Below are 23,201 nucleotides of genomic sequence, written 5' to 3' on the forward strand. Positions count from 1 at the left end.
TTCATCAAATCCTGAGAAATTGCGACTAGATTGCTTTTGTAGCAGACAAACATGTACCATCAGATTCACACACAAAGATTTTGCTTCCTAGTTGTAGGTAGTCCAGTAAGTCTTCAGTTGTCATTGCTTCAGGGTCTGTCTCTAATCAATACAGGCAATGTCTTTCCTGGAGCAGGCCACATTTGGTTACTGGATGAAATATGGCAGTCCTGGTCACTTTGATTTGATGAAGGACAGTGTGAGGAAAAGTAATTCTCTCTGATGCTTCCTGAAGGTTGGTTAAAGTCTCATAGAAATGATACGGTTTGATTTCCTCTGTTTCCTCTTCGTTTCTTCCTCTGACATTGATCGACAGCGAAAACCTTTCATGCCAAACTTTGGTTGAATGTCTGCTCGGGAGAACCAAATCTATAACTGACATAAAGTTCTCTAATGATAGAGTTATAATATTAGGAAGCTGTGGGTTATTACTTTGTCCTATTTTCTAACTACAGTCTCATAAAGGAACAAAAGAAATTTCTCCAAGTCTAGAAGTTGGAGACAAAAAAACTCTTGAACCAGAACACCCCTCTTTGCTGAAGGCAACAGAACTAGGGAGAAATACAAGATGCTTTTGGTTAATCACTGTCACAGAGCTATAACATTTTCCTATGGAAATAGCTCCTGATGATAATCATGATTAGAAATCTACATAAACTGTGGCCAGAGCAGTGGCACAAGCTGTAGGCCGTCTGCCTTGCACTAGCTAACCTAGGACAGACTGCCATTTGATCCCCTGGTGTCCCATATGGTTTCCCAAGCTAGGAACGATTTCTGAGCGCATAGCCAGGAGTAACCCCTGAACAACACCAGGTGTGGCTCCAAAACAAACAAAAAGAAATCTACATAACAATTATTTTAGTTTTATTATAACTACATAAATATAGTTTTATTTTTTTTATCTCCTCACCACTAGTTGAATGCAAAAGTTGCATTTATTGTTGTTTGCTCACTCTGATTTTGTCAAAGTAATTAAGAACTTGCTAAAGAACTTTCTGGAAATTGTTAGTTCCTTTGGATATTGTTCATAATGCTCCCTAAGCTGTTTAAAATTCTGAAAATAAATGTCAGCAGGAAGTCCAAGAAAGGCAGGTGGCCAGTGCAGTTTCGTTCCCTCTATGGACTCTTCATGGCAATGTTCACATCCTGTCCTGACCTCCCCTTTTCCATTCAAAGCACTGTGGCTATCCTCCTTTTCATTTTTCAGCTGCATGTAGTCAGAGATACTATTACTGTTCATTTTGAAAAAACACAGTTGGAAAGCTATGGTAATCAGACGTCTATCCTCCTCCTCAATGCTCTCCTCTTCCTCTGTGAAGAGTATGTGCACCAAAATTACTGCCCATCCCAAATATTTGCTACCACCACATACAACTACCACCACACACCCTACAGGGGCAAACATGTAGCCTTGATCTAACACAAAGGACATAAAGCAGAAAAATGAAGCTTTTAATAGCCAAAGCTCAGATGTTACCACTATTTGATGCCTGAAGCCCATTTCTCATAATCTCTCATAATCAATCCCATAATTTGCAGAGAAAATCACTAGCATTCCAAAGCATTATGGGCAAAGCAGTGTGTGGCTGACTACAGAAACAAGCACTGGCAAATGCTCCAGAGTTGGTAGCATTGTTAGTTTTTATTTTATTTTTTTCTTAATTTTTTGGCCTTCCTGATACTTCATGAAACAATTGCTTGTGCTTCAAGTTTACAGAACAAAGAGCTAACTCTGAGCTTGTAAATGGCAAAACTGAATTTAAACCAGGTTTGTTAAACTCCATTCCCATCCTCCTTCTCTTATACTGGACTCCTCCCTGTAGTCAGGACACACAACTACAAGAAAAGCTCTTTCCCTGGTTCTTGCTTGGAAGAGAGTGTTTGTAAGTGGCTCTGAAAAGTGTGTGGCAGAACACAGACTTAGAGGCTCTATAGAGACAAACCCAGGCCAAGGCCAACATGCATGTCACACTTCAGAGTTAGTGCTCTAGGTCTGGGACTAGCAAAATGGGGCTGCTAGGGGGAAGTGAGTACGCTGGACTCCCTCTTCTGACATGTAGCTTTCACCTTCATGTTCTTATATCATTTCTCCTTTTTTTCTTTTGTTTTTGTTTGGAGGGGTTCACACCCGGCAATGCTCAGGATTTACTCCTGCCTCCACACTCAAGGATCACTGTTAGCAGAGCTCATGGATGCTCAGATTCAACCCCGGGTTGGTCAAATGCAAGGCATGCACCCTGCCTGCTGTACTATTGCTCTGGTCCTTCTTATACCAACTCTCAAACAGTAATCAGTTCTCAAAGCTTGGACTATCCAACTTTTCCCCACATCTCTTAATTAAGCCTTAGAAAGATCTTGGAGAGGAAGTAGAGAAACTTTTCCCAATAAAACCTCTTTTTTATTTTTTTGGGTTTTTTTTGGGGGGGGGGGCTCACACCCGGCAGTGCTCAGGGATTACTCCTGGCTCCACGCTCAGAAATCGTTCCTGGGCAGGCACTGGGGACCATATGGGATGCTGGGATTTGAATCGATGACCTTCTGCATGAAAGTCAAACCCCTTACTTCCATGCTATCTCTCCAGCCCCCCAATAAAACTTCTAACATGACTTTCTCTTTCCCTAGGATCTCATCTCCTGGCCTCTGCCCACCCTAAAATAACCTTTTCTATATAGTTTTAACTTTCCAAATAAAACCTTTGAAATGTGCTTTACAACCTTGCATGGAGAGGCCAGGGATGTGACTCAGCTATAAAGCACTTTCCTTTCATTTGATCCCTGACACTGCAAAACCAAAAATAAATAAATAAATAAAATTTCCATGGAAGACTAACACTGCATGCCTTCACATCCATGACGAATGCTTTAAGACTGGTCAAATTTATAGAGACAATATAATGAGGAGTTACTGTTTTATGGTAAACATTCTGTTTTTTAAGATAAAAAAAAAGCTATGAACTAGACCAAAGGTCTTCCATGGCTAGCCTGTCAAAGTACACATCCACAGGAGTAGAATGTCAGAGGATTCTGACCTGAATAGTACTGATGGCTGCACAGCTTCACCAATGCACCACAGAATTCCACTTTGAAGTGCAGATGGTTACCGTATTTTCTGGAGTATAAAACTATAAAGCGCCCCCTAATTTTAGACTTCCTCTCTGACTCTGGCCAATCTGAGCAGGCCTTTTACAAAAGTGTAGATTTGGGAAACATTGTCTAATTTGCATGCATCAAAAGCCTGCTTGGATTGGCTGAGTTAGAGAGGTGGTCGGAGCTGCCTTGCAGTGATTGGTGCAGAACATTGTTTAATTTGCATGCATCAAAAGCCTGCTTAGATTGGCTGAGCTAGAGAGGCGCCTGGCAGTGATTGGTGCAGGATCGATTGGAAAATTCGTTTCGTGGCAATATTCAGGCGATTTTAAAAAGTTTTTCGGGATATACTTGGTGTATAAGACGACCCCCAATTTTCAGTTGACTTTTTTTTCGTTTCAAAAGTCATCTTATACACCAGAAAATATGATATGAAGGCAACTATTAAGTTATGTTAATTTTACCCTAATTTTAAAAAAATAGTGAAAAAGTACGTTCTAAAGCTTCCCTGCTTCGAATATTGAGACGTTGACCTTTTCACTTGCCTTCACAACTCTATGGCCCTTTCACAGTCCTTTCTCCTATGATTTATTATTTCAAATGCAGACTGGAAACCAAACTGACTACCCAAATTAAGGTCTGCCCAGGTACCCCCAACTCTTGGTTCCAGAAGTGGCTTTGTAGAACCAACCCTCGGAACTGCTGGGCTGTAAGTCACTGGCCTGCAACATAATTTAAACTCTGACCGGGAGCTAGCAGAAGGCTTGGGGATACTCCATCTTTGTGCTTCAGTATCCTCTCTTGGAAAGTAAGATTAAAAGTCTGTTCAAGCTGAATGATGTTATTTTGGGGACATCATCCATCCTGTAAGATTAACGGACCTGTGGTGATATTGATAATTAAGATAGGAAAAATATCAGTGACTTCAGCTGTAATCCAGATTAGGCTTAGTAAAATTTATGCACAAACCATATATTTTATATTAATGTTCATTGTGCCATAATAAAAAATAGATTAACTGTAGCTATGCCCAGTAAGATTTGATAAAGAATAAAAATTGACCAGTGACACAAGCCTTTTTTCAGAAAAATAATCAGCCTCAATAGAAATGTTCTTTGTGACTGAAAGAGAAAAAGAGAATGATGAGCTCTAGAGAAAAAGAGAAAAAAAGAGAGCTCAACAGGCAGAGCATGCTTTGCATTTGGGATTCCTGAGTTAGAGCCATAGCATCTAATGTCTTTCAAATATAAGCCCCAAGCACACAGCTGTAGCTTTTGTGCTAAACTAGGTATGGGTTTCCCACCTAAAAAAAAAAAAAAAAAGAAAAGACTTTTGCAAAGACAGAAAAAATTTTGTGTCAATGGTGATGTACTCCAAGACAAAAGACATGCATCAAATGTAAGAGGTCCTGAGTCTGTTCACTTGCACTAGCCAACAAAGAAACAACAAAATGTCCAAACAGACAAAGAGAACATATGAAATCGTTTCAATGTGTTCAATAGAAAATGTCTAAGTTTAATAGTTTACTTATGAAGACTGTTTATAGAGAATTTCATCAGTGTTACTACTATTTAAATTCTGCATTTCTATACATGGAACTCCCAAACTTCTTGTTTTTTCTTTGGCTATTGTTTTGTATTAGGGGATGAATTTTGCCCATTGTTTTTTTCTCACTTGACCAAAATTTGCAGGTCATATCTCAACAGAACATTTGAAATCACATCACTGAAGACCAATTGGGGAAAAAAAAGGTTTTCTTTTTTTTTAAGTTTAAAAGTGCTTGTTTATCAACTATGAGGTACTACCTCACACCACAGAGATTGGCACACATCACAAAGAATGAGAACAAGCAGTGTTGGCAGGATGTGGAGAGAAAGGAACTCTTATCCACTGCTGGTGGGAATGCTGTCTAGTTCAACCTTTATGGAAAGCAATATGAAGATTCTCCAAAAACTGGAAATCGAGCTCCCATATGATCCAGCTATACCAATCCTAGGAATATACCCTAGGAACACAAAAATACAATACAAAAATCCCTTCCTTACACCTATATTCATTGCAGCACTATTTACCATAGCCAGACTCTGGAAACAGCCAAGATATCCTTCAACAGATGAATGGCTAAAGAAACTGTGGTACATATACACAATGGAATATTATGCAGCTTTCAGGAGAGATGAAGTCATGAAATTTTCCTATACATGGATGTACATGGAATCTATTATGCTGAGTGAAATAAGTCAAAGAGAGAGAGAAAGACACAGAATGGTCTCACTCATCTATGGGTTTTAAGAAAAATGGAAAGACATTCTTGCAATAATGACTTTCAGACACAAAAGAGAAAAGAGCTGGAAGTTACAGCTCACCTCAGGAAGGCTCACCACAAAGAGTGATGAGTTTAGTTAGAGAATAACTAAGTTTCGAACTATCCAAATAATGTGAATGTACGAGGGAATAGAAAGCCTGTCTAGAGTACAGGCGGGGGGTTGGGTGGGGAGGGAGGGAGATTTGGGACATTGTTGATGGGAATGTTGCACTGGTGATGGGTGGTGTTCTTTACATGACTGAAACCCAACCACAATCATGTATGTAATACATTTGTTTAAATAAAAAAAATTTAAAAAAAAAAGAAAAACAAAAATAAAGTGCTTGTTTATTTGGTTCCTGTTTACTTTTTGTTTTAATGTGGTGGATAATGTGTTTTTTTTTTTTTTTTTTGGTTTTTGGGCCACACCCTGTGACGCTCAGGGGTTACTCCTGGCTATGCGCTCAGAAGTTGCTCCTGGCTTCTTGGGGGACCATATGGGACGCCGGGGGATCGAACCGCGGTCCGTCCTAGGCTAGCGCAGGCAAGGCAGGCACCTTACCTCCAGCGCCACCGCCCGGCCCCTGGATAATGTTTTAACAAGATTCCTTATAGGTCCTTTATAGTATGTAAATAGTTCGATATTCATGGTCCAGATTTTAGATTTCTCAAAATAAATGACTTTTTCAGATAAAAAAAAAAAACTTCTTGGCGGGGCCAGAGCTGTAGGTGCAGCAGTAGGGCACTTGCCTGGCACTCAGCTGAACCAGTACTGACCTCGGTAGATCCCAGGCTCCCATATGGTCCCCCCAAGCCAGGAGCTATTTCAGGAGTAACCCTTGAGCATCACCGGGTGTGGCCCCCAAATCAAAACAAAACAAAACAAAACAAAAATCTTCTTGAAATTGAAATAATTCAGTGATTATAGGAACAAAGTGTTCTACATTTCAGAAGCAATAGCAACATTGAAACATTCCATGAATAGCATCATTAGTGATAGATCCCTAAAAGAAAGGGTTTTGACAGTGGTAGAATGAGCAACCAAGAGTCAAGGAGAAAGAGGATTAACTTGCTAACACTATTAAAAAAATAACACTATTGGGCCATTGCTAAATCTTTGTTCCCTGGGGATAGTGGGGCAATGTCTGGGCGAGAGCAAGGAAGCTCCCGTCCTAGTCCCATCCACCAAGCTCAGACCGGGCTTCCTTCCAAACCTTCCCTCAGTTTCCTTCTAGGTTCTAGTGCCATCATTGTTCATATGCCCTCTGATGCCAACCAGGTTGGTGACAGGGATGGAAGAGGGACCTCACACCTTAATCCATTCCATCTAATGCAGGAGGGGCTGTCTTTTTTGGGTCTTTACCAACATCCTTACTTACTTCCCATCAGTCCTATTTTCCCAAACTTTCCCAAGTCTTTTTAATTTGTATCATAGACTTTCTGGCAGATTAAATCTAGCACTTCTTTCAACACCCTGAGAATCCAGCACTCCAAAACACTAAATGCAAAGATAAATGGGTAAGTTAAAGAAGACATCTACTGTGGAGTATCGATATGGAGAAAAATCATGGTTAATCTCCAAATACACACAAAATGCCTGAACCTAAAATCAACACTTAATGGTTTAGCAATGAAAACCAAGGAATGACTAGCCTGAAAAATTAAGAAATCTATAGATGAACAATTCAACCAACTCAAAGAAGAACTCTTTCAGAAGATGAAAGAATCCGTATAAATGGGACAGAAGGAACTAAAAAAGCATGTTAGCAGCCATAACAGTAGAATTACTCAGGTGGAGAACTGTATAGAAGAACTTGAAGACAAATTACAAGTCAGCTGGGATAAAGAAGTCATAAAAAGAAAGGAGAGGCAATACCCTGAAAGAAAATGTAAGGTACTTAATGAACAAAGACAGGAGAAATAATCTCTGAATTATAGGAATTCCAGAAGGGGAAGAAAATGGGAAAGGAGAAGAATAAGTAGTGAGGGAGATAATAGCAGAGAACTTTCCTACCCTCAGAAAGAAGTTTCTCTACAAATCCAAGAGGCAAAATAGTGTCAAACAAAATAAACCATAACAGAACAACACCAAGACATTTAGTAATCCAAATGGAAAAAAAATGCAAAAACAAAGAGAGAGATCAACTCTTTAAAGCCGTAAGGAAGAAAAAAAATTTCAAGTATAAAGGAAACAACATAAGAATCAAACCAGATCTTCCATTTGAAACACTTCAGGCAAGAAAAGAGTGAAATGACATATTCAAACTACTGAATGAAAGAAACTTTCAACCTAGAGTCCACTACCCAGCAGAATTCTCTTTTACATGTGAAGGAGGGTTATAAACATACTCAGAAAAAAAAAAAAGAACTCGCAATATTTGCACTAACCAAACCAACCCTAAATGATCTATCAAGAGCAATTACACAAACCAAATCCCCAATTGTAACAACAACCTTACACAATATAATGGCACAACATCCCTTTCTGACAATAGTTTCCTTAAATTTTAATGAATATTAGACCAGAAAAAGGGCTCATTATGATAATGTCATGACAAAAATTCTAATCTATTAATTTTCTACTTGGTTATGCCTTATAATATAGTCTAATGTTTATGTCCACAGATAGCAATGGAATATGCAACTGCATGCTAAGAACTCCTGTTACAGAGCTCATTCATTGAATATATTAATGTAATCTGTTTTCAATTGCAGGTAGTTTACCATTATACCATAGTGCTCATGATTTTAGATTGATTTTTTGAAAGAAAACTGGATGCTCAGTACCTGCGAGACAATACCTCATGATATAGACTCCTCTTACAGTGCTCATTACTGTATCACTTAATTTTCTAGACCTGAAAATTATAATTTTTTAAATCTAACCCATTAAGACTTTCTTCAGTAAATTTTACCCTCACCAATCATGATTAGCCTAGAAAATGGAAAACCTTTACATCTGACTTGCCAGCTTTATAATTTTTAAACGTTCTATCCATTTCACCTGGGTAAGCTTTTCAACTGTAACCCATGGATTAATCCTTAATGTTTGTCTAAGTGTGCACATGAGTGTATGTGTTGGCCATCTCAACGTCTGTCTAATGTCCATCTGTGATATACACAACGTCTGTCTATGTTGTATATTGTCCTTCCCCCTATTAAACATAACTCCTCCTTCCCACCTTTGCTTATGATTTTACAAATTCTTTTCTAGAATCTGTTATCCCATCCCCATATAACCCTTTTTACCCTCAGTTCTTACCTCCTTATGAAGCAGAACAATCCTCCCACCCCAGACAGCTGCCAACCAGCTCCCAAAGTGAAGAGACAGATTCTCAGCCTGAGAAGAAGCTGACACTACTGCTGCTGATTTGCTCTCGGTGGCCCCTTTTCCCCCACCTCCCTTTGATGTGGACTGTTGCTTGCTACCAGATTCAGTTTCTGAGAAGTTCCTGGCTTGATGACATATCCTGATATGCTGCTGGAAGCATTTTTTAGACCCCATAAGAACAAAACTCAGGCTGAAGCAATGTGCCTGACCCCAAGACTATTTCAAAAGGCTTAAAAGGGACATGTATATTTCCTTTGAATATTTCTTTAGGTGTATTTTCTCAATAGGTATAACCCTTATTGTCTATCTTCTTATGTAGTGGCAATTTTCCCAAATTTGGGGGATCTATTTAGTAGGGAATTCTAGTAGATACGTTCCTTTAGTGTTTTGAGTTCATGTTAGAACCAGGTTATATGGATTGTTGGACTTGTTATCTTTGCCACCATATGCACTAATAATACCTGTGGCATTGTTCTTTTTTGCAGGCACATTAAAATGGGAAAATATTACATATGTAAACAAGTTCTTATCTACTAGAGATAGGAACACATAAATTTTATACTGTAATGGGGCCTTAGCCTGAACACTTGTCATAGTGACTTGGCTTCAGACGATCAGACATCAACCATTCAATTCTGAACCTTGGATTCCATCATGGAAACAACCATGGTTTTCTACATTCTACACCAACACCAGGAATTGAACTTCTCTCAGGGTAGGCCCTACTGCTGCTCTGGCGTCGACTTACTACCGAGTGAGTTCTTATGACACCCTGATGACTTGGGAACATCAACAACATACTTTCAGGACAAGGTTCTCTGCATTTCCACCTAATGGTGAGATGAAACCAGAAGTTGCTCCATATCACCCTGACATTGACATAGGATCTATACAGAAACCAGTATCTCTAACTAAGAAATCTAACAGCAACAACTGTGATTGTGAAGAGCTTTTACTAGACCAAAAAGAAAGACTTTGGGTTGGACAACTTAGAATGCCTGGAGCATGGAGTTGGTCTTAATGCCATGATACTTCATGGGTAAGGCCTGTTTTTAGGCCAAATGTTTTTCCTTTCTATTTTCCCCATATTTTGCTTTGCCTATGCAAACTACATCAACTACCCCACACACACCTCTTATGTTGTATTTTATATTTCTTATCTTTAAAAAAAAGAGATTACTATACCTTCTGCTATTGTATTAATGACTTTATTGGGGATACAATAATTTTCACAAATATACTTGCTACTGAACTTATTTTTTCTTCACTTCTATTTTATTTTTAGTTTTTTATTCCTATTTTTGTTAATAACTTTGCTTTCCCTCATCTTGAAACATATGTATTATGATCAGTTATGTCAATTATGTGATGCATTTTCTTTAAATTAAAAAAATATTTTAAAAAACACCATTAGGTGCCAGAGTGGTAGGGCATTTGCCTCACATGTGGCTGACAGAGGACAGACCTCAGTTTGATTCCCCAGCATCCCATATGGTCCCCCAAGCCAGGAGTGATTTCTGAGCACATAGCCAGGAGTAACCCCTGAGCACCAACGGTTTCAATTCCAAAACAAACAACAACAACAACAACAACAAAAACACCATTGGATGTATAAGTGACTGCTGTGAAATTTGATGCATAAAGCTTTCTGGCTGCATGGTTCAGAGATGTAGATATGAACCTATTGACATGTTGGAGGTCAGGTGTGGGGCTTTTGGGACAGTCCTGACTCTTGGTGAAGATGGAGATAAGGAAAAAAGCAACTCTCAAAGAATCTTTCAGAGTGTTGGGATTCATGGAGGGCTTGCTAAGCACAAAGATCACCTTTAGCACAGCAGGAACACAGAAAACACAATGAGTTTGTGGGAAGGACATGTAAAAGCCCACTGAGATCAATGCATAAAGACAGTAACATGGGAAGGCTCAATTAGAACCAGCAAGCTTTGTAAATTCTCAGAGAATGACTTTAGTGACACCATTATGAGGATGTTTCATAAGCTCAAAGAAATAATGGTACAGCTAGCCAGCAAAGCACAAGAAAATATGAGACCTAAAGTGAGTAATCTACAGTCGGGAAAGACAGAAATGAAGATAATGGTAGATAAAGTACAAATATCAATAGGAACTCTGAGCTGGAGAATGATAGCAGCTAAGAAGAAGATCCAAAGTGAGATGCAGAAAACCATTAGAAAATAACAGAAAATGGGGGAAAATGTCTAAAAAGAAATGAATAGCATGTCAGAGAACTATGGGATCATATCAAGATAAAAATATAAGATTCACTAGAATCCGGAGGCAAATTTTACAAAAAAACTAATAAAGAAATCATAAGAATTTCTCAGAATTGAGGAGCACTGGGGCCAGAGAGATAGCATAGCAGTGGGGCATTTGCGTTGCGTGCAGCTGACCAAGGATGGACCCAGGTTTGAATCCCGGCATTCCATATGGTCTCCAGAGCCTGCCAGGAGCAATTTCTGAGCACAGAGACAGAAGTAAACTGAGTGCCGCCAGGTGCCTAAACAAAACAAGAGGATTGAGGAGCACAGCCACCCATATTCCAGTGGCGCAAAAGGCCCAAGAAAAAAATGGACTCAAATAGAACATGTACCATACTCAAAAACACAAAATCCAAAGACAGATAGAATATTGAAAACAGAAAGATCTAAAAGGAAAGTCACATATAAAGGAAAGCCCATACATTTCACAACTGATCTAGCGAATAAAAATAATGGAGAGATATAGTACAAAAACTCAATGAAATAAGCATGTCCCAAAATATACTCTGTCCTGCTAGATTAATATTCTGATTTGAAGACATGATACAGAGCTCCAGGGACAGGCAATAGCTTAGGCCTTAAAGCCAGTCTTGTAAGGAACATTAAAAGAGCTTCTTTAAAAGATAAGACAAACTTTTCAGCATTTGGTATTGAGTATGACACTCGTGTTGCTGCGGATGCCCTTAACAAGATAAAAAAGATTGTTTACTTCTAAAGTGCTAAGAGATTTTATGCATATATTTTATGCAATTTCAATACTGAATTGTCTTGTTTGTGTTGAATGTTCTATGTAAGATCAGGAATTTACTTTTAACACCCGAAGTTATTTTACTATAATATATTATTTATTAATTCAGATACTTAAGTAGTATTTATAATATGTTTCTGGATAAATCCAATATTCCTTTTCTTGGGATAAAATGCACCTTTATAGATCTATTTGGATTTTCTCTTTAAAATAAAATTTTCTTAATTATCTTTACTCTTACTAAATTATCTTTGTTTTTAAGCTTCTTTTAACTGCTCTGGACTTACTTCTGACTCTGTTCAGAGATCACTTGGCAGAGTTCAAGGGATCTTATAGGGTGCCAGGAATCAAACCTGTGCTGGGTACATGCAAGACAAATGCTCTACTGACTGTATTATCTCACTAACACACTCTTTTTATTTATTTATTTATTTATTTATTTATTTATTTATTTATTTATTTATTTATTTATTGGTTTTTGGGTCACACTAGGCAGCACTCAGGGGTTACTCCTGGCTCTATGCTCAGAAATTGCTCCTGGCAGGCTGGGTGGACCATATGTGATACCAGGATTCGAACCACCATCCTTCTGCATGCAAGGCAAACACCCCACCTCCATGCTAACTCTACAGCTGCTCACTAACACACTCTTATTAAAAGTTATATTTGTAGGGGCCGGGCGGTGGCGCTCGAGGTAAGGTGCCTGCCTTACCTGCGCTAGCCTAGGAGACGGACCGCGGTTCGATCCCCCGGCGCCCCATATGGTCCCCCAAGCCAGGAGCGACTTCTGAGCGCATAGCCAGGAGTAACCCCTGAGCGTCACCGGGTGTGGCCCAAAAACCAAAAAAAAAAAAAAAAAAAAAAAAAGTTATATTTGTAGAATTTATCTATTTTATGTAAAATTTAAAATATATTAGTACAGGATTATTCATAATATTAATTAAAATATTTATATACTTGTAAAAATATAGTCAGTTTATGAAAAAATTTACTTTATCGACTTAAATAGTTTTGTGGGACTTCAGGAGTTTAGTCCTATTCAGCTATATATATATATATATATATTATATATATATATATATTAGAGAGAGAGATAGGTACCACCACAGTCACAATAAAAAATAATAAAGATCTCTCCCATATGTGAGATTAGAGAAAACTGGGGAAGGAGTAATAGTATAGTGGGCACTTGCCAGCATAATCCTTTGTACCCCAGAGGGTCCCCTGAGCACTAGTAAGCATTTTGTTGGCCGTTTTTGTCTTTTTCTTTTTTTTTTTTTTTTTTTTTTGAGTCACATTCTGGTCACATCTGAGTTACAGATTACTCCTGACTCTGCACTCAGGAGTCATTTCTAGAGGTGCTTGGGGAAATCATATGAATACAGGGTTTAAAAATGGGTTAATGGCATTCAACGTATGTACCCTACTAGCTGAAAAGTTTCTCTAAACCTATGCCAAGAGTGATCCCTGATGGTGGAGCCATAATTAAGCCCTGACCACCACTGAGTGTTCAAAAGGCAAAAAACAAAAAACAAAAAAAGAATACTAGAAATAACAAATGGTCAAATTCATAAGAACTGATGTTATTTTTTTTCTTAATCCATAGAACTGAGATTATATGAAAGAGGGGCTTGGAAGGGATCTTTAGGACACTGGTGGAGGGAAGTGGGATCTCTGGTGATGGGAATGGGGTTGAAATGATGCAAGCATAAAAGTATAACTAATAGTATTGTAAATCAAGATTCCTCAATAAAAATGTTTAAAAGACAGAACATTATTGAGATCAAGAAGTTGGTTCAAAGAGCTGGTGTATAGGTTTTGCATGCAGAAGGCCTAGATTCAATGTCTGGCACTGCATGGTCTCCTGAGCACAGCCATGAGTAGCCTCAAAACAACGCACCAAGGAGTACTTATGAACACTGATGGGAATGACCCAATTATTGACTCAAAAACAACATTATTAAGAAATGCCACTTGAAGGGCTTGAGATACAGTATGGAGGTTAAGGCATTTGCTTTGCATGCAGTCAGCATGATTCAATCACCAGTACCACATATGGTCCTCTAAGCAGTGTCATGAATGATTCCTGAGCACAGAACAAGGATTAAGTTTTAAGCATAGATTGGTGTCCCCCCTCCCACAAAATAAGTGAAGCAACAAAAACAAAGCAACTGAAGGAAATGCCCATTTAATATCATATATCTGTACACCTTTATACACCTATATAAAGATACACATAGACATAGATAGTGATCTATATACCTATAGCTATTTCTATGTCCTACTACATCCATCTCTATTTCCCAAAGAGCACCAGGAAATATTGCCTTACTGTTGCCTGCTAACTGAATATCTCTAACATTCATGAAAGTGGATGTTAGATCTTTCTTCAAAGATAGCCTGTAAATCGATTACTCAATCTAAACCTTGTGTTTTACAGAAAACAATGGCTCAGAAAAGTCAACAGCCATAGGTGAAGTATGAAGGCTGTGTCCCATGCTTAGAACAATACAAATGCAAAGGCAGCTAAGCCAGCCCCAAGAAGGGCCTGCAAATAGCTTTCATTCATGATCAGCATATAGGCTGGAGCCACCATTACTTTCCAAGCACTCCTAGAGGAAAGCTCAACTAATATAGCTTCACTTCTCAGTATCCTGAGCTCCTTTGTGAGTGCTGTCATTCCTGTAAGTAGACATTTTAGGGAACCATCCAGAGACAAGTCTACTTTGGTTTTCGATTTTTAAATTAAGAGCTGTGGAGTTTGGCAGAGTGAGATTTATTTCTTGGCAAACTCATACCCACGCTTCTGTTTTGTGTGTCTGATGCTTCAATGTAAGTTCTCTCCGCAAAGACTCATTTCTTTTCTATCAGACTCTTGACATTTGGACAGTTTTTTTTCAGACCCAGCCTCACAGAGAATGCCTTTGTGATCCTCTCCCCAACTCTCACCTCCCCCACTACACCACCCGCACCCCTACATGGAGACGATATGTAGGGGAGAAGAAGCTATGCCAACATTTTAACATCACCTACATAAAATGCAGATCCTTGCTGCATGGTAAAACTCTCCCTATCACAAACATACGTGGGTCTGGCTGCTTTTGTTACCCTTTGCCTGGCAGCCAGAGAAGTGTCATTTCATCTCGAAATGTGTTTTGCATTCACCAGAGGAATCAGCGGGCTAAATGTGAGATCTGCTGCAAGTTTTGGAGAGGCAGCCAATGCTTTTCCCCATCTCTGTGCCAATACTGCCTGTGGCACAATCTGCTGGAAAGGGGTGGTTTGTGCAGAGCTGAGTTGGACATGTGTAGGGTGATAGCCACTGGAGCATTGCAAGGACTGGTCCAAGAGGCATAAAGGAGCAGGTGGCAGAGGCAGCAGTTATGGGGCTTAGCGGCGCCTCGGAATGTGTCTGGTATGATTCTCATCAGAATGCAGGGCAGCAGACGGAATTAGGGATATGTCCACTGATCCCTGGCAGCCCAACATTCCTGTGGGCCCTTAATAACCTAAATAGTATTACCCCAACTTTTCTTTTGGATTGATTTTGAATCTAACATTTACCGCGATATTGACTTTCACTCATGAGAATCTCGCTTTTGCTATAGAACTCCTTATATGTGACCCATGGCACTAATTATACCAATGTACTTTGATTAAGAGATAAAGCCTGTCATAAACTTAGTAACATAAAATCACAGTAATCCTAAAATAACACTGTAGTCTGTTGTTCTTAAACGACAGAAATGAGTGTTTCACACTCCTGGAAGTTGGAGTCCAAGGTACTGGTTTATTGTGTCTTTCATGGACAGTCACCTTCTCTGTTTTCATATGCAAAGACCACACATGAACTCTCCGAGTCTCATTTTGAAGGTTTAATAATCCCACAGGGCCTTAGTATTATGAGTTTACTTAACCTTAATTGTCTCCTCAAAAGCCCTCCTCTCCAAACAGTTATATCACACATAGTTCAGAGCTTAAAAGTATGAATCTTGGGAGATACAATCAACCCAATAGCAGGTGGATATTTCCATAATCCTCTATTTTATATGAGATGAAATAAGGATTAAGGGAGATGAGACACTTGCCAAATTCATACAGTTATTAAGTAGAAGGTTCAGAATGCAACACAAGTTCTTCTAGAATCAGATCCTTCTATCTCTAGCCACTACATTATATTGTCACTACATGTCTTTCAGGTCTATGCATGATGCCTGTATACACAAATACAAACATATCTTTGTGGAATGAAATATATGTGATTTAATTTAGTAATGATTATTATTCCTAAACTAGGAATGGTAGTGGTTGAGGTAACTCAACCTTAGTGACTGAAGCAAAATATTCAACCCAATAGAAAGATAATGGCAACAAGGCAATTTTTTCTTATAGAAGTAAAAATTCCACTTAACGGTTTGTGTAATGAGGTGCATAATAGCTAAGGAAAGAGAGATGCATGAATACATACAGAGTCTAAGCTTGAAAGAAAATCAAACCAGGGGTCTGGACAATTGAGGTTTAAAGAAGTTACAGGAGACAAAACACTCTCTTTGAATTTCTGTTTCTCTCTCTCTCCTCTCTCTCTCTCCTCTCTCCTCTCTCTCCTCTCTCTCCTCTCTCTCCTCTCTCTCCTCTCTCTCCTCTCTCTCCTCTCTCTCCTCTCTCTCCTCTCTCTCCTCTCTCTCTCTCTCTCTCTCTCTCCTCTCTCTCTCTCTCTCTCTCTCTCTCTCTCTCTCTCCTCCCCTCTGTCTCTTCTTTCTGCCTTCAACAGCCTTGACCCAAGGTCCCACATGATGTGACCACAGCCAATTCTCCAGATTTATCTTCAACTTTATTCTTTTCTTCATTGTCCTCAGACCTTCAGAACTATCGATGGTCCTTCCCCTCTACAGACATCGGTTTGTGTCTATCTCTTGGTACAACTACCTGGTCTCTGAGCAAAAGACCTGGCCCATATCTGTGCTGTGCTTACTTCACATCCTCTTTCTCCCTATACAGGGGCATCTTAGCTTTGCTATCCAAAGGAGCCCCTGTACCTTGTTTTATTTTTTGAGTTTCAGCATTAAAAACAGTATATAATTGCTTGTTTTACCTTCCTATCTTTCCTCACCTAAATAAAAGCTTCTTAACCAAATAAACTATCTAAAATTCAGTTTGCTGATCCTGTAGCAGCAGTTATCTGGTTAGTGAACAGAAGTGGACACTAAGGACTATAAGAATATAAGCATTTCGGGGCCAGAGCAGTGGTGCAAGCAGTAGGGCATTTGCCTTGCACACACTAAGATAGGACAGACCCGGGCTAGATCCCCTCGTGTCCCATGTGGTCCCCCCCAAGCCAGGAGCAATTTTTGAGTGTATAGCCAGGAGTATCCCCTGAGTGTCACTGGGTGTGGCCCAACTTCTCCCTCCAAAGAAAACAAACGAAAAAGAATATGAGCATTTTTAGAGGAATATTGCTTCAATTCTAGCTAGAGGAAAAGTATGATACCATTCTAATATGTTGCTGGAAGTAAGTTAGAATCTCATGAGTCTTGATAGGCAATTATCTTATACCTTAGTTAGGCATAAAGGAAATAATATGTTTAAATACTAAAGAGAAAAAGAGAATGTTGCTAGCCATAATTATATATAGAAATTCTATATACTATATATAGAAATTTCAAGAGATTTATAAATGATTAGTATTAGTGAATTCAGTAAGATTACTATATAGTGTCAATATAAATATTAATTTCAGAGCTATACACAGCAAATCGTTTTACAATGGAATTTTAAAAATTGCATGATCTACAATAGCATAAAAAAAACTCTGCCAAAGAAGCAGGATATAGTGCAGAAGTTTAGGGCACATGGCTGACAGGCATCCAACCTGGATTTGATACTTAGCATTGCATGGTTCCCCTAAATACTTCTGAGGTGGTCCAGTATTCCCGGCATTGAGAAAGAGCATCAGATCCTCAAACCATTTCACTGAATTTAAGGCCTGAATGGCCGAGAATCACTAATGGGGAACCCAGACTTCCTACGCATTATTTAGGAGGCCCTTTCCTTCACAAAAAGTCTGAGAAATACATTAGATTGTGTAATTAATAAAATATATACCTTTATATGGAAAACTATACAATTGAGAAAATGAAAGAGGACATGAAGAGTGATAGCACCTGCATAGTTTTGAACATCATATATAAATAATTTTATAAAGTATTGGCGCTTCCAGAATCGATGTAAAGTTTTAATATGAACCCAAACACAAAGTCAGTCGACTTCTTTTGTTTCTGTTTGTTTATGGCCCGCACCTGGCAATGCTCAGGACTTACTCCTGGCTTCGCGCTCTAGGATCACTCCTGGAGGTGCACAGGGTACCAGGTGCAGAGGTTGCACCAGGAATTGAACTGGGATTGGTTGCAAGCAAGAAAAATTCCTTATCCCAATGCTATCTCTTTAGTCTTCAGTAATTATCTTTACAATATAGCCAAATTGGGTTCAAAAGTTGTAAAGATAAAAGGCTAAGAGAAACCATAAAACAATCTTGAAGAAACTAATTATTCTTCTCCGTAGCAAATGGAGCCACAGAAGACATGCTTTGATTGGTGTTAAAGTTGGTCACCTTTCTGATCTCAGGCTTTGATTTTAAACTTTCTTTCTCATTCGCACTTCACAAAACACCTTCCTACCTGAGAGAATTTATCCACTTGCCGCACATAACCAGCCACATCATTATCGGTTCTAAAGATCTTCCAAATTTTCCTGCTCACAGTCCTGTACTTATTGGCTCCTTTCCAGTCCATAGCCATCAAGGAACGCTCTGTAAGGGGTGCTGCCACAATAATGTCCAGTTGGCCATTGTAGATCAGAACCTGAAATGAAATGGAACCAAGGATCAGTACAGGATTCCACAGGAGAAGCAAATAAGCAGGTCCAAGTGTAAAGAGAGAAGGGGATGGTGGAGTCACTGACGTTTTCCTCCAGTGGTCTTAAATAAACTCCAGCCTGAAATACATCCCAAAATGGTCTCAACAACTGCATTCTTCCCACTGTCACGTCCCTTGTCTAAGAGGAAGACATAATTTGGTCGTGCGTGCAGTGGAGAGGATTTAAGGAAACCTCCCTTCCTTTCAGGAGGGTCAGATCCTGACATGGCTCACAGAATGAGGGGGCTCACAGAGGATCTGGTTTCCTACAGAGGTTGTAACAGCTGAATTATTTATAAGTATCCACACAATGGTTTCACAGGGTTGGGAAGGCGTTTGGGAAATACAGGTTGGAGTTGGATGTACAAACAGGTTATTTTGGTAGAATACGGGATGACTAGCCCAGATTTTCAAGAAGCCTGCTTTCCATTAACTTCCCTTTGAAGCATTGTGTGGTAACTGACAAGCTGAGACTTCTCTTGATGTCATTCATATATGTTCTCTTCTCCTATGCACGCTTCAGAAGCAATATGTTGAGGGAGGCAGACATATGTAAGTGTCTCAGATGTATACTTCAATAACTATAACTGTAAGGCCACTTCCAGGACCTTTTTAACTGATTTACTTATTTTTGTTTTGGGCTCATACTCAGCAGTGCTCAGAGCTCATTTTTGATTCTATGCTCAGGGTTCATTCATCATGGCAGGATTGAACTGGGGGTTAGCCGTTTACAGGCAAGGGTCTTCTCTGCTGTGCTATCTTTCTGGCCCAGGACCCTTCTTTTTCTTTTCTTTTCTTTTCTTTTCTTTTTTTTTTTTTTTTAATAATTATGATAGTCACTTGCCATGGAGAAGAACTTATTTATCTTCAAACTGATGGATACTCTAGAGCATACAATTATGAAATTCTGAAGTATAATTCCTATATTTACTCTAAAACTGATTCTCAACAAAGAATTCAGATAATAATGCTCATGCAGTCTTAAAAATACCAGACAGCATACAATGATGTTAATCCTCTTTAGAAAGGTAATGGTTAATTTCCTTTTTAATTATTTATTTATTTTATTTTTTTGTTTTGTTTTTTTTGGGGGGGCCACACCCGGCGTTGCTCAGGGGTTACTCCTGGCTGTCTGCTCAGAAATAGCTCCTGGCAGGCACGGGGGACCATATGGGACACCGGGATTTGAACCAACCACCTTTGGTCCTGGATCAGCTGCTTGCAAGGCAAACACTGCTGTGCTATCTCTCCGGGCCCTATTTATTTGTTTTTTAATATTATGTTTTTTTGGGTTTTTTTGGGGGGGTCACACTTGGCAGTGCTCAGGAGTTACTCCTGGCTCTACACTCAGAAATCGCGCCTGGCAGGCTCAGGGGACCATATGGGATGCCAGGATTCAAACCACCAACCTTCTGCATGAAAGGTAAATTTCTTACCTTAATGCTATCTCTCCAGCCCCGTTAATGGTTAATTTCTAATGCAAGACTGACATATTCTTTTTCCCAGTAATTCTAATTTATAAAATTTTATTTTAAAAAAGCCAAAGAACATTTTAAAAATTATATAATTCTATTAATAAATCTTACTATAATGAAAAACTGGAACATAATCTAAAAGTTCCATATTAGTGAGAAGTTCCTTTAACACTGTTACCAGTATATTATGGGATTTTATAAACCCTCAAAAATACCTAGGAATTAATACAGAGTTTCATAAATGAGATTAGTCTATAGTTTTCTTCTCCTTTCTTGCCTTGCCTATGAAATTTGGGAGAGCTACCATCTTTTTCTTCACTATTATTGAACCACTAGTTTTCTAATAATTTGAAGGCTTGGAAGTTATCACTTATAAAACTGTTTACCCTTCCAAAATAAATCAATAACATATATGGTTGCGCAACAAAGTCATGTACAAAATGCTTATAAGTGATTATGATAAAGATTAAAATTAATTATACATACAATTATACTTTTAATAAATGTCTAAAACATGTATAAGTATTCACCTATATGGACCAAAACTTTTAAAAATTGCAGATCAATTTAGATGATAACATTTTGAGTTATTTCCCCCCTCTGTCTTTTATTATCTTCAAAATCTATTTTTTATATTTTTCATCTCACATGATATTAATTCTCATAAGGTAACCCAACACAAAGTTTTTCCTCAACTCCCTCCATGTCATCTTTGTTCTAGTGGGAGGCTTTGGATTGACCCCAGGGAAGACCTTTGGTTGACTCCTCAAATTGGATAAAATATGTCACTTGCATATGTTTTCATCTCTGCCTTCCTGGTATAGGCTTCTTAAAAGCCTTACATATAATTAAAAAGCCAAGGACTTTTACACGCTCTAAATCCTCAAGCAGCAGTGGGCCAGGATTCAGCCTGAGATGAAAGAGCCCAGGGCCTCTACTGCAGGAACACGGGGTCTTTCATGTTTCTCAGTCCCCTGCTTGCTACCTTCACTTTCCTCAGTAGAGATCCAAAGGGAAAAGACAATTCAATATAATCTCTTAAAAAAATTTCTCAACTCAATTATAGCAATAAAAATTTGCATTGTTTATAGAAATACATTATCTCAAAGACCTTGAGTCCTATGGGCCAAACAAAACTTCTACAGCTGGTTTTCCAAAAGTATGGAAACAATTATATATGATCTATATCAGTAAGCAAGGCTTATATACTTTTCCATTCTAGGAAGGGCTGATTATAGCTGATTAACAAAGATAATCATCTAGAAAGTAATTCCGCTTCTAGAATTTATTGAAAAGATCTGATAAGTCAGTAAATGTACTGGAACACCTGGTCAATTTTTCCTCCCCATAACCACTATATAAAACAAAAGTCCCATCTTTTTAAATCATTAATTACAATCTTACTATCATCAGTGTATTTTGAAATTGACTTGAATTTTTTATCTTTAAGGGGTGACAGTGAAATCTATGGATAGCTTGGTTAGTTGATTTATATGTACAGCATTATAGTACATGTTTGTTGAATGAAATTTAAATGAAACCCCTCTCTATGCTGTTTCCTTTGTTATTTAAGAGTCCATATAAACAGCATCAGTTCTCTGAAATAATATACTGAAGAGTTGAACTGAATAATTTTGTGCATGTGCTAACAGAAAGCCTGTTTGGGGGCAAATAGAAATCTTTCCTTTGCAAATTGAGGAAAATACCCTTGACTTCTAAGTCAAATGCAATAAAACATATATTTATAAATGTTTTTCAAGAAGTTATTTAAGGCTTCCAGGATTGAATATAGGGATTCTAGAATTCTTATTTTTTTTTTTTTTGTTTTTTTGGGCCACACCCGGTAACGCTCAGGGGTTACTCTTGGCTATGTGCTCAGAAGTTGCTCCTGGCTTGGGGGACCATATGGGACACCGGGGGATCGAACCGCGGTCCGTCCAAGGCTAGCGCAGGTAAGGCAGGCACCTTACCTTTAGCGCCACCGCCCGGCCCCTAGAATTCTTATTTTAATCTCAATGTCATATCAACACTCATCTCCCACACAGGGATATCCAGGTGGGTGTTTTGTGGGCTAGAAAAAAATAATAAAGATATCCTAGATTCCAGGAATAGTGAGATGCCAACATTAGATGGGTGTATGTGAAATGCCCCAGCACATCCTGAGAGTAAGAGAAGTTTAGGATAAGCCTTTGGTAGAGTGGTCAGTTTTGCAGATTCTGCACACATTTATTTACTTCTCAGTAGGGTGAGTAGTTGTCCCTGTTTGCCCTTGACTGAGAAGTTTCCCAGGATGCAAGAATTTTAGTGCTAAAACTGGGACAGTCTAGGCAGGGCAAACCTCCCCCTGAGGCCTGCTGATATTTTAAGAAAAAAGGTCTAAAGACAGAAAAGACGAAATGAATGTCGCTTTTAGCTATATTTCTCTGTTCAGCATAGACTCAAAATATTAAAACATAGGGCTATTTGGAATCAGTTTTCAGCATCTCCAAACACCAAGTTTCCTTATTTTATTTTCTGATCAGGTTACAGTTGAGGAGAAAAGGTACTCTTTAAAATTTTTTTTCTTCTATTTTACTAACTTAGATGGGCTAGATTACATAGCAGAAAAAAAAACTAAAAACTCCTCTGACTTGTTCTTGAAAAGTTTGAAAGCTTAATTTAAACTTGTAAGAGAAAGACATTAGAATACTATTAATTTCACTAATTTTAGTTTTATTTAGATTTTTTAATAAATGTGATTAAAATGCTCTTATAATAAAAATAACTGAAAAAAGAATAATAGGTTGGACACCCCAGCTTAGCAAAATATTATTGAAGAATAATTTGTACTACTGCAACTACTATCAGCTTTTAAATGCTCATGACGTCTATCTAGGTAAAAGAGTCCATCTCTAGTTCATAGTGACAGTAAAATGTCACTCTGGAATTCTAACATTTATAAATGTTTGAATGGCATCAGGTGATTGGGATGACAAGCACATTTTTATTATTGTGTTCAAAAGGCAGAAATGTGAAAAATAATTTTATTAT

General features: G+C 38.4%; 1 protein-coding gene across 1 annotated transcript in view; it reads right to left on the reverse strand.

Moving 5' to 3' along the window:
* CPVL (carboxypeptidase vitellogenic like) overlaps nucleotides 1-23,201 on the reverse strand; it is a 144,001-nt gene that overhangs the window by 23,578 nt on the left and 97,222 nt on the right. Inside the window, exon 11 of the mRNA XM_049781885.1 lies at nucleotides 18,460-18,642. Within this exon, the coding sequence (XP_049637842.1) occupies nucleotides 18,460-18,642 (183 nt within the window). The remainder of the gene's footprint in view (nucleotides 1-18,459; nucleotides 18,643-23,201) is intronic.

The sequence above is a fragment of the Suncus etruscus genome, chromosome 10 (assembly GCF_024139225.1).
Source record: "Suncus etruscus isolate mSunEtr1 chromosome 10, mSunEtr1.pri.cur, whole genome shotgun sequence".
NCBI classification, from domain to species: Eukaryota; Metazoa; Chordata; class Mammalia; order Eulipotyphla; family Soricidae; genus Suncus; species Suncus etruscus.